Consider the following 15,150-nt stretch of genomic DNA (forward strand, 5'->3'; position numbering starts at 1 on the left):
AACCAAAAATCCCGGCATGCTTAATTCTCAGCCACAAAAGCCATTTTAAATACACCATTGCCATTATTGTTGTTAAATCACTGTTGTAGCTGTTCCTCCTCTGTCCATAAACTTGTTCCGGCACACTGATTTGGCAAAAATCCATGCACCCACACCACTACCCTCCAACGTGGCAAAATATTCATCATCTCCCATCTTTGCATTGATGGACTGGACTATAAATCCCAGAGCCAATATGATATTGGGGGATACAGCGATAACGCGAGGTCAGAGAGCGGGAGCAAGACCACTGACAGGCTGCGAGGTCAGAGAGACGGAGCAAGGTCTCTGGACAGCCATGCTTCATGGGTAAGCCCAGGGAGTACTGACTGTGTGTGCATATGTGTGCGTGTGGGAGAGCAGAGGGGGGCAAGACTGGGAAGAAGCAGAATCTGCACACAAAACCTTTTCAGATAATCAAGAATATTACATTTCCCTGAACATGTAGTATAGATAAAATATTTGGAAAACAATTCATTTATATTTTGGTGGATTTTTGCTGCTCCTTCAATGATATCATGGATTCATTTTTAATGCAGATGGAAATGAATCCATTACTTGTTTTACAAATACAAGTTCCTTCAATCTTCTGAATTCACAGTTCTTAGGTTCCACTCAGGGTTAAACAGAATATCTGGTTTTATCGTCGCAATTATTAATATGAATTAGAGCCAGCACAGAACCATTAAGCAGCAGGTTGTGAGCACCCCCTACTGGCTGACATAGGAAGGTCTGCAGCAGGGAGAAGTCAACTCCAGCACAAGCAACACCATGAAACCAAGAACAAAAGCACCATACCTTCACCCAACCAGCTTAGTTCAGAGCACGAGCATGTCCCGGTCACCTCCCCTGATAACTCCATTCCTCTCGCTGCAGAACAATGCAAGGTTACCCATGAAAGAACGTCTAACTCACTGAGGCAGGGGTTTGCCTGAATTACGATGTCAAATTCTTGGGTTAATGCTTCTTAATATCATGGTCCAAACTAGGAAAAGACCTATTCAAGTTCTGAGACACATCAAGCTCTTTTTGCAAACGGGATGCATCAGACAGCGATTTTAGAGGCGAGGATTGAACTCTTCCAGTGGCAATTCATGGACCGTTTTGTCCCATCAGTGCTCAGAATGATGGCACCAAGCTGGAAAACTCAGCATGGCGATGACAGTCTCAAGAAAATAAATGAGTGGAGGAGCTACAATTGCCTCTGGATCAAAGCTGGGACAAAACCACCTTGAACTACAGTTCTTTGCTCTTCAGTCTATCCACAGAGCGCTGTTGGAAGTAACTAAGCGCTGGGTGAGGATAGACTGGACGGGTCTCTGATGGTTTCCTGCTGATTTCTCTCACCAGCACCGAGTGCACGAGTGAAGAATAGTCTCGTAGACAGGGTGCCAGAGGGAAGTTGCTGTCTCAGTGACCATCCCAGAGTGAAATGCCACCACTTAATGAGGAGGTAAGACTGGAAAACTAGATACAAAGTGTTTAATTTTTTTTATTTTCAAAGTGTTTTATTGTCTGTACTGCTGGTTTAATGTTGGCACAAAGTGATTTCCATTTTACACAGACGGTAAACTAGCGGGTGAATAGAGTCTGGATTTGCCCCTACCCAGGAGTAAAGCTGTGTCCATAACAAAGACACTGGCCACCTCCTCGACTCCACATTCACAGGAGCTGAGTAATTCACTCATTAGCCCCGAATAATTCGCCATTCATTTGATACTCAAATAAGGGGAATAATAGTTTCTAAAATAAAACAGCTGTTTTCTCCAGATTCATTTGTGAGCAAATCCAAAGCCATGGCCCTTTGAAGGCCTTTAAAGCTTTTCAAACTTACAAAAGCCAAACACATGGCGGCACGGTGGCACAGTGGTTGGCACTGGTGTCTCACAGTGCCAGGGACCCGGGTTTGATTCCGGCCTCGGATCACTGTCTGTGTGGAGTTTGCACGTTCTCCCCGTGTCTGCGTGGGCTTCCTCCGCGTGCAAAGATGTGCGGGTTAGGTGGATTGGCCATGCTAAATTGCCCCTTAGTGTCAGGAGGATTAGCAGGGTAAATGTGTGGGGTTACGGGGATAGGGCCTGGGTGGGATTGTGGTCGGTGCAGACTCGATGGGCCGAATGGCCTCCTTCTGCACTGTAGGGATTCTACGATTCTACATTTCAACTGTTCTTGTCTGGCTGTGTCGGTTCAAACCCAGATAATGCGTTTCATTAGGAAATGAATACTCTACTGCCTTGATCACAGACAGGTTACCTGTGAACATCTACTTGTAATCTTTAAACATCTCCCTCTCCCCACTTCCAACCCCACCTCCTTCATTCTCCACCCTCAAACATATCCTTCCCCTCAGTTACTTACAATTGCACAATCTATTTCTATATCAATGCCTAGACTTTGACTCTGCATTCACCACAACATTTCCACAGCGATTGATCTGCTGAACCACTTCTCATGTCCACCATTGATGTCCTTGATATTAGTAACCCATTCATTCTCTCTCATCCTGGACAATGCCCTCAGTGTGGTCCACATCCTTGTTGCATCAAGTTCAAGAGGTATAAACTTCAGCATATAGCAGCACATAGTTGCCTTCTATTACTGGGTCCAACTGATTCACACCAAATGTTCTAGGGTTCATTCTCTTCTGCTTAAGCCACACATTACTCCACAATCATCCTGCAGAGAAGAGGTAATCCCAGCTGCTTCTCTCTGCTACTAAATGTTTCTTTAAACCCCACCCCCACCACCTCCACCCTCGCCTCCAGCAAGTGCAAGGAGCTAAATCGCCTCTTCTGCTTCCACCACCTACCCAAACCTCTCCCCTACTTTGAATCAGTGTCTGTTTTCTCAGCATCCCTTCCTCACCCCAGTGCTCATTGACACTAAATGACTTGCAAGTATTGTCTCCCTTCTTCTCAAAGCTGTATCAAAAAAAAACCTACCTATGATCCCTCTCCAATTTCTAAAGTACTTAAATATGTACATGTCTCATAGATCAGTGCCCATTTTTCCTGCATCTCCAGATTTGAGTCTTTTCAATCAGATTTCTGTCCTTGCCACAACATTGAGCCAACCCCAACCAAAGTCACAAATGACATCCCCCGACTGTGACTGTGGGACATTAACTCTCCTCATCCTGTCCCCAGCCACTGACAGCTTCCTTCTCCTGGCAATTGCCTCAATCACAATCTTTGTGCACTTCTGATCCCAAACAGAGTTTCATATACTCTTCATCACAAAGACCATGGGTGGCACAGTGGTTAGCACTGGTGCTTTCACAGCGCCAGGGAACCGGGTTCGACTCCAGACTCGAGTCACTGTCTGTGCAGAGTTTCTCCCTGTGTCTGCGTGGGTTTCCTCCGGGTGCTCCAGTTTCCTCCCACAGTCCAAAGATGTGCAGGTTAGGTTGACTGGCCATGCTAAGTTGCCCCTTCGTGTCAGGGGGACTAGCAGGGTAAATACTTGGGGTTACGGGGATAGGGCTTGGGTGGGGTTGTTTTCGGTGGAATCTACCTGGCAATGTGGAAAACCACCCGTGTATGTCCTGTCCACAAAAATCCAACCCAGCCAATTATCACTCCATTGGTCTACTCTTCATCTTTAGCTAAGTGATGGAATAGGTCTTTGACAGTGCTATAAAGTAGCAGTTATTCAGCAATAACCTGCTCACGGATGCTCAGTTTGGGTTCTGCCAGGCCCGCTCAGTTCTTAACCTCATTAAAGTTTTAGTCCAAAAATGGACAAAAAAAAGAGTTGAACTCTGGAGCTGGGGTGAAAATGATTGCTGGGGTCAAGCGTCCTAAACATCAAACCTGCATCTGGTCAAGTGTGGCATCAAGGAGCACTAGAAAAACTGGAGTCAATGGGAATCAAGGGGTAAACTCTCTACTAGCTGGAGTCACATCCAGCACAAAGGAAGATGATTTTATTGTTGAGAGTTAAATCATCTCAGTCCATCACTGCAGGAGTTCCTCAGAGTAGTGTTCTAGGTCTAATCATCTTCAGATGCTTCATATCTACCTTCCTTCCATCATAAGGTCAGAAATGGGGATGTTTGCAGATGACTGCACAATGTTCAGGACCATTCATGACTCCTCAGACATTGAAGCAGTCCATGTCCAAATGCAGCTAGACCTGGATAACATTCAGGCTTAGACAGGTAAGCAGCAAGTAACATCCGCACCACACAAGTGCCAGACAATGACCATCTCCAAGCCAGAATCCAACCATGGCCCTTGGCCATTCAATGACATTACCATCACTAAATCCCCTACTATCAACATCCTGGGGGATTCCATTGACCAGAAACTGAACTGGACCATATAAATATTGTAGCTATAAGGGGCAGGTCAGAGGCTGTGAATCCTGCAAGCGATTAACTCACCTACTGACTCCCCAAATCCTGTCCCCATCTACAAGGTACAAGTCAGGAGTGTGATGGAATACCCCCCACTTGCCTGGATGGGTGCAGCTCCAACAACACAAGAAACCCAACATCATCCAGGACAAAGCAGCCGCTTGGCTGGCAGCCCATCCACCCCCTCCATCATCCATTCCCCCACCATTGACATACAGAGCAGTGTGTAGCATCTACAAGATGCATTGCAGCACTCACTAAGCCTTCTTCAACAGCACCTTCCAAACCTGTGACCTCTACCACCAGAAGGATAAGGACAGCAGACGCATGGCAACACCACCACCTACAAGTTCCCCTCCAAGCCACACATCAGCCTGACTTGGAAACATATCGCCGCTCCTTCACTGTCGCTGGGTCAAAATCCTGGAACTCCCTCCCTAACAGCATTCTGGTTGGACCTACACCAGATGGACTGCAGCAGTTCAAAGCGGCAGCTTACCCCACCTTCTCAAGGGGCAATTAGGGATGGGAAATAAAATTGCTGGACCAGCCCCCACATCTCGTGAAAGACAAACAGAAGCGCGAAGTTATTCTACTGGTTTAGACTGTCAAAAGATGCTGAATGTGAACAGGGACAGTCACGCCTAAAAGGGGCAACAATTATGCTTTTGCTCAATAAAACAAGCCTTTAAATAGGAAGGAGTAAGTTTGTATTTTAGTTCACGTTTATCATGTCATCAGAATGGTCAAAAAAATCTTGTTGTAATGCAAGCAAACACAGCAGCCAATTTGCACAAAGCAAGGCCACACAAACAAAAAGATAAATAACCAGATAATTTGTTTTGGTGATACAATTTGAAGGATAAATATTGGTCGGGATCCCTGGAAAATTCCCCTTTCTTTCTTCAAGCAGTGCCCTGGGATCTTTTACCAAACGCTGACACATGTGGTACTGAAACGTCTTAGAATCTTAGAAACCCTACAGCACAGAAAGAGGCCATTTGGCCCATCGAGTCTGCACCAACCACAGTCCCACCCAGGCCCTACCCTCATATCCCGACATATTTACCCACTAATCCCTCTAACCTACGCATCCCAGGACGCTAAGGGCAATTTTAGCATGGCCAATCAACCTAACCCGCACATCTTTGGACTGTGGGAGCACCCGGAGGAAACCCACGCAGACACGAGGAGAATGTGCAAACTCCACACAGACAGTGACCCAAGCCGGGAATCGAACCCAGGCCCCTGGAGCTGTGAAGCAGCAGTGCTAACCACCGTGCTACTGTGCCGCCCTAACTCTAATGTCACTCTAACTTATTTGCTCACGGTTCTACCGCAGGATTTGAAGCCATGACTCTGAATCAGAGATGAGAATGCAAACACTCAGCCAAGGCTGACACTCAAATACATAAAACATTCCTCGGGAACACATGATCAACAAAATTTCAATGTTGGATCTTGATTCCAACTTACTTCATCCCCTCCAATGTTCACCATTAGATTTGCCTGTGTCCCAGTTATTTGCTTCGATTTGGATGATGTGTTCGAGTTATCTGTACCACAGCGATAACATAAAACTCAAATAAGATTTTACTACATTGAAGTCACTATACGAATGCAAGTTGCTATTGCTTGTCCAAATTAGATGAGTCTAATGTGTGTGACTACCAGCCAACATCCATTCCTCCACTATTCTTGTTTATGAAGATTTGAATTCTGTATACGGTCAATCCATTATCTTAAAGGCTGCAAAATATTGCAATAATCATTTGTATATTACTTCATTTGTCATATTCAAGGGGTTGCAATCAAGCTTCCACCAAACAATGGCTTCACAGTGCTCTGTGCTGGTTAGTTTCTACAAAGAATAAATAAACTGGGCTGAAGTACTGAAATAAAGATTTGTACTTATAAAATGTCTTCTCCAACTTTGGGATGTCCCAGAGAACTTTTCAGCCAATGAGCTACATTCTGCACCCTCTCCTTTTCTTCTCCCCTATGTACTCTATGAATGGTATGCTTTGTCTGTATTACATGCGAGAAACAATACTTTTCACTGTATCCCAGAACATGTGACAACAATAAATCAAATATTTTCCAGTCATGTGCACCAATATCAAAGTGATGTGTGGATACGCGCCACCAGTAAAAACAAAAAAAAACTAAATATAATATTTATGCTTTCAAAGTTACCATCGATATGGAAGGAGGAAGATTACCATCCCCGGGCGTTGATATCTAACATGTTAGTCCACGGATTATCAGAAGTAATTAATTCAATTTTAAATTTACCAGGGTGGCATTTCAACCCAGCCTCTAGGTTTTAGGTTCAAGACCATAACCACTACACCATCATTCATGAGAGGCATTTTGTTAGTTTTTATGTTGTAGTTTCATCATTTAACAGAAGAAAAGTTGAATTGGTCGTGAGGACTCAGGACAACACGAGATTCAATTCGATAAGTTAAAAATAGAAAGAGCTAAGGAGGTTGGCCTTTTAAATTGGTAGAAAATGTGGAAAAGGCGACTTTTATTTTTTTTCCAGCTCGTTGAGTGTTTTCTTTACTTAAAACTGCCGTGAATAACAAGGAAAGCAGCTCAGTCATTTCATCACATCAACAAACAGAATCAGGTAGTGGGAAAGTTTCACTGTGAATTTGGAGAGAAGTTGGCTCTTGCGAACTGGAGGGTGAAGGTCAGAGAGAAAAGTGTCCCAATAAATTCAGTGAATATCGAAGGGGGAAACTGCATCTGGGAACTGGTGAAGAGAGAATCCAGGAGGGAGAATGGATGACCGTTGAAATTGTTTTTGTGGAATCCGAGTGAATTTATTCCAGCTACAGTTTTCTTCTGAATTAATGAAGTATATATTTATGAACTGTGAAATAATAAACCAATTGACCATTATTAAAGTAATTGTGTCTCACAATGCATCCAGATGCAAACTGGGGAGATAGAACATAGAACAGTACAGCACAGAACAGGCCCTTCGGCCGACGATGTTGTGCCGAGCTTTATCTGAAACCAAGATCAAGCTATCCCACTCCCTATCATCCTGGTGTGCTCCATGTGCCTATCCAATAACCGCTTAAATGTTCCTAAAGTGTCCCACTCCACTCTCACTGCAGGCAGTCCATTCCACACCCCAACCACTCTCTGCGTAAAGAACCTACCTCTGATATCCTACCTGTGTCTCCCACCACGAACCCTATAGTTATGCCCCCTTGTAATAGCTCCATCCACCCGAGGAAATAGTATAGAACATACTGAGATGCAGTATTTGGAAGTGTTCACGATTTAATTTGTCCTCCCAGATAACTTCACACGAAGCTTTGCATTATTTGGGGATCTAGGCTAGCAATCCAGAACCTTTCCCTAGAAATGCCCGAGGGCACCACGCTCCCGCTGCAGCAAGGTTGGAGAATCCGGCAGCAAGCCAAATCTCCATTCACTGCAGCGGGATGGGAAAATCCCGCCGGCATGAACAGTGATAAGATTCCGGCTCTTTGTGTTTTCAACGTGTCAAATATCTTTGGGGTCAATCTTCCTTTAATAATTTGACAAAACCAACTGCAGAAGAACGACCAGATCACTGATATTAACTAGCCCTAAAGTCCTCTCACTAGCTCTTAATCATTCACTAACTCTCTCAGCTTCCCACTCTGTTCATCGTCTCTTCCGACTTGCCATTTCCTTCAGTTCACTGCTCCTCTCTCCTCAATACTCGCGAGGGCTCAGGAAAGGGAGGAAGCGAGTGAGGGAGCAAGAGGCACTGGAGGGTGGGGGAGAGAATGGAAGGGAAACGGCGAACAGATCTCAGATAAGACAAGTGCTGGCGTAGCTTCATCTCCAGGAACTGAGGTTTGGCTGCTAATTCCACCTGATTTAGCGTGGGCAGCTTGGCTTTTATCCATTAATCTCCCATCGTGGGGGAGTCTACCAGTTCTTTGTTTATGAGCTGGAGCGGCAGTAAACCTCATTTAGCCACCAGGTTATGTGCAATTCCAATAATCAAATGCATGGCACTTGTTGGACTGTTGTGCGCCCTCGCAGCTTAGAAGGAACACGTCCACAAAATACGGTGCACAATGAAAGAAAAACAGAGACAAGCATCTGTTACTCTGGAACACAAGTCAGAGATCATGAAAACCTTGACAAAAATATGCACCATAGAACCATAGAAAATTACAGCTCAGAAACAGGCCTTTTGGCCCTTCTTGTCTGTGCCGAACCATTTTATGCCTAGTCCCACTGACCTGCACTTGGACCATATCCCTCCACACCCCTCTCATCCATGAACCCGTCCAAGTTTTTCTTAAATGTTAAAAGTGACCCCGCATTTACCACTTTATCCGGCAGCTCATTCCACACTCCCACCACTCTCTGCGTGAAGAAGCCCCCCCTAATATTCCCTTTAAACTTTTCTCCTTTCACCCTTAACCCATGCCCTCTGGTTTTTTTCTCCCCTAGCCTCAGCGGAAAAAGCCTGCTTGCATTCACTCTATCTATACCCATCAAAATCTTATACACCGCTATCAAATCTCCCCTCAATCTTCTACGCTCCAGGGAATAAGGTCCCAACCTATTCAATCTCTCTCTGTAACTCAGCTTCTCAAGTCCCGGCAACATCCTTGTGAACCTTCTCTGCACTCTTTCAATCTTATTTACATCCTTCCTGTAACTAGGTGACCAAAACTGTACACAATACTCCAAACTCGGCCTCACCCTCTGCACATACAGTTTGACAGATATTCGAACTGGGGAGGGACATGTCTGTATTGGCAGCAGTTGTGCTTACCTGTTCACGGTACTGCTCTTGCGAGACACAGTCTGTCACATCCACACAGCCCAGCAGACAGCCAGCTGGATAGTCCTTGGGAAATTCAATGTCTGAAATGGAAACGTTTAAAAGCTACCTTGAGGAGATCATTTTGGCATTTAAAAAATATCTCTATTTAATAATGTAGATGTGAAACATTAGAGGCAGGCAGACTCTGCCAACCATTTATCAAGAGGGTGTTCTGGGTTAATAAGGACATTTATTACTTTAGGATAGAGTGTATTCTCAAAATGGCTCATTCAGATCTCTCAGTTCTTGTATTTCCAACAGAAGCAGCATCTCGGTTTGCCAGCACCCTGCGCACATTTCTGGAAATAGACACACGTGCGCACACGCACTCATAGAATCATAGAAACCCTACAGCACAGAAAGAGGCCATTCGGCCCATCGAGTCTGCACCGACCACAATCCCACCCAGGCCCTCCCCCCATATCCCTACATATTTACCCACTAATCCCTCTAACCTACGCATCTCAGGACATGAAGGGGCAATTTTAGCATGGCCAATCAACCTAACCCACACATCTTTGGACTGTGGGAGGAAACCGGAGCACCCGGAGGAAACCCACGCAGACACGAGGAGAATGTGCAAACTCCACACAGACCGTGACCCAAGCCGGGAATCGAACCCAGGTCCCTGGAGCTGTGAAGCAGCAGTGCTAACCACTGTGCTACCGTGCCGCCCCACTCATTGCTTACAGGCCAGTACTTTCTGCAGCCTTGTATTTCACTTGCCTGAGCCAGACTTAGCTTGGGACCTCAATCAACCTCCACGAGGCTGGACTAACACCCTCCCCAAGTCACTAATTCTTCTAGTTCCCACAGCTCTCTGTCCCAACCATCAGCACATCCCAGATCCCAATGGCAGTGACAGCGAACAACATAAATTAACAAGGTAACAAGTTGAATTTACCACTGTTGGTATGGGTTGAGGTTACCACCAGCGCTCAGGTTGGGCTGAATGAAGGGAGAATTATTATCGCAACCCATTACTACTTGCCACTTGGTTATGGATGATTATCAGCTGACAGGGATATGGCTGCAAGATGAGCAACGCTGGGGCTGGAACATGCAAAGGTACATGACCTTTGGGAAGGACAGAAAGCTAGGAAAAGATGATCGGGTAGCTCTGCTAATCAAGGATTACATGAGTACAAGGGTGAGGGGTGACCTTAGGTATATAGATCAAGGTGCAGAATCAGACTGGGGAGAGGCAAGAGGTGAAATCTTTCAGTTGCGCCCACTCCAAGATGAGAAATTCCTGTCAAAGGTCAATGGACCTTTAAATGGTCCATCAAATTGTCTGTGGTGATTCCTGAGGGGGTTGGACCAGAAAATCTATCTCAAGAAATAGCAAAGATAAGAAGTCAATTGTGGGAGTAGTTTATAGACCCCCCCCCCTCCCCGCCCCCCCCAACAATAATGATAACGTAGGACAGAATATATAGGAACAAAGAATGTGCGCTTGTAAGAAAGGTATTGCAACAATTATGGGTGATTTTAATCTAGTGAGAAGTCTCACAACACCAGGTTAAAGTCCAACAGGTTTATTTGGTAGCAAATACCATTAGCTTTCGGAACGCTGCTCCTTCGTCAGATGGAGTGGAAATGTGCTCTCAAACAGTGCACAGAGACACAAAATCAAGTTACAGAATACTGATTAGAATGCGAATCCCTACAGCCAGCCAGGTCTTCAAGATACAGACAATGTGGGTGGAGGGAGCATTAAGCACAGGTTAAAGAGATGTGTATTGTCTCCAGACAGGACAGCCTGCAAGTCCAGGAGGCAAGCTGTGGGGGTTACTGATAATGTGACATAAATCCAACGTCCCGGTTTAGGCCATCCTCGTGTGTGCGGTACTTGGCTATCAGTTTCTGCTCAGCGACTCTGAGCGTTCTCCAAGGTGGCCTTCACGACACACGACAGCGCAGAGTCGCTGAGCAGAAACTGATAGCCAAGTTCCGCACACACAAGGACGGCCTAAACCGGGACGTTGGATTTATGTCACATTATCAGTAACCCCCACAGCTTGCCTCCTGGACTTGCAGGCTGTCCTGTCTGGAGACAATACACATCTCTTTAACCTGTGCTTAATGCTCCCTCCACCCACATTGTCTGTATCTTTAAGACCTGGCTGGCTGTAGGGATTCGCATTCTAATCAGTATTCTGTAACTTGATTTTGTGTCTCTGTGCACTGTTTGAGAGCACATTTCCACTCCATCTGACGAAGGAGCAGCGCTCCGAAAGCTTATGGTATTTGCTACCAAATAAACCTGTTGGACTTTAACCTGGTGTTGTGAGACTTCTTACTGTGTTTACCCCAGTCCAACGCCGGCATCTCCACATCATGATTTTAATCTATGCAGAGATTGGATCAACTAGATTGGCAAAAGTAGCCTGGAAGATGAGTCCATATAATGCATTTGAGACAATTATGCAGAGCAGCACATTCTAAAGCCAATGAGGGCGCAGGTTATTTGAGACCGGGTAATGTGTAATGAGGCAAGATTAATTTATGACTTCATAGTAAAGGAGCCTCTAGGTAGTAGTGATCATAACATGATTGAATTTCGTATTCAGTTTGAGGAGTGATGGACTAGTGTTTTCAACTTAAATAAGGACAATTACAAGGGTACGAAGACAGAGCTGGCTAAAGTGAACTGGGAAATTATGTTAAAGGGGAAGACAGTAGAGAGACAGTGGCAGACACACAAAGAGATATTTCATAACGTTCACCAAAAAATACATTCCAGTGAGAAGGAAAGATTGTATGAGAAGGGCGCACCATTCATGACTAACTAAAGAAGTTAAGGATACTCTCAAATTGAAAGAGAACAGGGATAATTCCATCAAAGTTTGTTGCAGGTCAGAAGATTGTTCAGAACTTAAAACAAATGAGACAGCAATTAGATAATGAGAGACAGCAGGCTAGAAACATAATGACGAGACTTGCTATAGGTAATTAAAAAGGAAAAAAAGCATTGATTCTCTTGAAAAAGAGTCTGGGGAATGAATAATGGGAAGTAGGGAAATGGTAGGAATGTTGAATGGATATTTTTTGTCTGTCTTCACCACAGAAGACACAAATAACATCTCAGAATTACTTATAAATCAAGAGACGAAAGGGAGGGAGGAACTTTTGCAATCACCAGGGAAAACGATTAGAACTAAAGATAAGTCCCCAGGACCTGATAACACTCCTTCCTCGAATAAGCTAATGGTCAAAATTTATTTATTAGTGTCACAAGTTGGCTTACGTCAACACTACAATGAAGTCACTGTGAAAATCCCCTAGTCGCCACACGCCTGTTCAGGTACACCGAGGGAGAATTTACATGGCCAATGCACCCTAACCAGCACATCTTTGGACTGTGGGAGGAAACCGGAGCACCAGAAGGAAACCCACGCAGACATGGGGAGAACACGCAGACTCCGCACAGTGACCCAAGGCGGGAATCAAACCTGGGTCCTTGGCGCTGTGAGGCAGCAGTGCTAACCATTGTGCCACCCAGTGAGACAGAATGCGGCAAACTACAGGCCAGTTAGCTTAACAGTGGTCATAACGAAAATGCTCGCATCAATTACTGAAGAGGCTATAGCAGGGCACTTAAATCTTAATGCAATCAGACAGAGTCAACATGGTTTTGTGAAAGGAAAATAGTATTTGTCTAAATTATTGGAGTTCCTTTAGGTGATGAAAGGCAGTGTGGATAAAGGGGAACCTGTAAATGTGGTGTACTTGGATTTCCAAAAGGCATCTGGAAGGTGCCACATCAAATGTTACTACACAAAGTGAAGAGCTCATGGTGTAGGAGATAACATATTTGTATGGATGGAGGATTGGTTCGCCAACAGAAAGCAGAGAGTAGAGATAAAAGGGTTGTTTTCGAGTTGACAAGCTGTTACTCGTGCCACAGGGATCAATGCTGGGGCCTCAACTACTTACGATGTATGTCAATGACTTGGATGAAGGGACCGAATGTATGGTTGCTAAATTTGCTGCTGACACAAACGTGGGTAGGAGAGTAAGTTGTCAAGAGGAAGTAAAGATAGGTTAAGTGAGGGGGCAAAATTTTGGCCAATGGATTATAATGTGTGAAAATGTGAACTTGTTCACAATGGCAGGAAGAACAGAAAAGCAGTTTACTATTTAAATAGAGGGAACTCAGCAATGCAGATGGATCTGGGTGTCCTGCTGCATGAATCACATGTCAGTATTCAAATGCAGCATGTGATTCGGAAGGCAAATGAAATGTTGTATTTTAATGGAAGGGGAATGGAATATTAAAATATGGACGTTTTGCTGCAGCTGTACAGGAAATAAGTGAAACTGGATCTGCTGTACTGTGCTGACCTTTACTCTCCTTACTTGAGAGAGGAGATTATTGTATTGGAAGCAGTTCAGAGAAGGTTCACTGGCCTGATTCCTAGGGTGAGGAAAGTTTGGGTCTGCATCCGTTAGAGTTTAGAAGAACGAAAGGTGATCTTATGGAAACATATAAGACCTTGAAGGGGCTTCAAAGGGTGGATGCTGAGAGGATGTCTCCCCTTGTGGGAGAGACAAAAACTAGGGAACAAAGTTTAAAAATAAGGGATCACCCATTAAGACAAAAAGGATAGTTTTGTTTATCAGAGGTTCGTTAGTCAGTGAAATTCTCTTTCCCCACAGAGTGGGGGCAGGGTCACCGAATATTTCTAAGGTTAAGGTATCAAAGCTTATAGGAATTAGACAGGAAAATACAGTTGAGGTCACAGTCAGATCGACCATGATCTTATCAAATGGCAGAGCAGGCTCGAGGGTACCGAATGGTCGACAGTCCTGCTCCTAATTCGAATGGCTTGTATGCCCAATTAGCTACGCTCCTTGACAATTCCATCTCGCAGGACTATTACGTCCCGGTCTGTAAAGGAGGGTTCATATTGATGGGCCATTTTCAATCAGCTTCCCAGACTCCAGTCAGTACGTGAAATATTATCCAATTATAAGTTTTAAATATCAGCTTATTGTGGAGGGGCATTTGAAAGGGTGGATCGGGAAAAATTGTGCCCGCTGACAGAAGGGTCAATATCCAGAGGATACAAATTGAAAATAATTGGCAAAATGAGCTTGGAGGCAGAGAAAGAGAAAAATGAGGAGAATTGTTTTTTTTAAACATAATGAGTTGTTGTGATCTGGAATACATGGCCTGAAGCAAATTCATAGCAAGCTTCATGGGGAATTGGATAAATACTTACAAACTGAATCATCTGCAGTGGAAAGAGTGGGACAAATTGGATAGCTTGTTCAAAGGGACAAAGGGCCGAATGGCCATATTATAATATGATCTCTTCGAAAAGAACAGCTGTTGTTTTCACAAGTATGACCCACCTAATTCCCAAGGCACAGATACTAAAAATAAAACCACTATTGCTCAGTGGTTTGGCAAGTTGATCGTTTTAAAACTCTTTATCTGCACAAAGGGTTGAACATGTCCTCAGGCCACGAGGCATCGGAGAGGTTGCAGAAACTGCTCATGGCCCTGCCCAGGATCCAGGTCAGAGGGCACCAGTGGGTCAGGTCAATGACAAGGTGGGTCAGAGGTGGGTGCCTGGGGCACACTGCTGGCATACAGAATGTGGGAGTGGGAGATAAAGGATATCTGAAAATTGCTGCAGTCAGATAATCTATGGTGGGGTTAAGTTGAAGGTGGATCTGGCAGGGCAATGTGCCAGGCAGTGGTCAGAACGCAACCTCAGAAAGAGTAAAGTACCGTCGTCTGAGGAGAATGAGTTTATAAAAATCTAAAAATTGTACCTATGTTGATGCGTTTCCTTTGACCTGAAAAATGCCAACGGCAATGAATTAAATATATTACATACAGATACAGGATGGATCTAACTGAAACAAAATAAGATTCTTCACTGTCAAC

At 44.6% G+C, this 15,150-nt stretch overlaps 1 protein-coding gene across 1 annotated transcript in view; it reads right to left on the bottom strand.

Annotated features, from left to right (window-relative positions):
* trip4 (thyroid hormone receptor interactor 4) overlaps positions 1–15,150 on the bottom strand; it is a 119,257-nt gene that overhangs the window by 42,386 nt on the left and 61,721 nt on the right. Inside the window, exon 11 of the mRNA XM_078200158.1 lies at positions 9,198–9,289. Within this exon, the coding sequence (XP_078056284.1) occupies positions 9,198–9,289 (92 nt within the window). The remainder of the gene's footprint in view (positions 1–9,197; positions 9,290–15,150) is intronic.

The sequence above is a fragment of the Mustelus asterias genome, chromosome 29 (genome assembly GCF_964213995.1).
Source record: "Mustelus asterias chromosome 29, sMusAst1.hap1.1, whole genome shotgun sequence".
Lineage (NCBI taxonomy): Eukaryota > Metazoa > Chordata > Chondrichthyes > Carcharhiniformes > Triakidae > Mustelus > Mustelus asterias.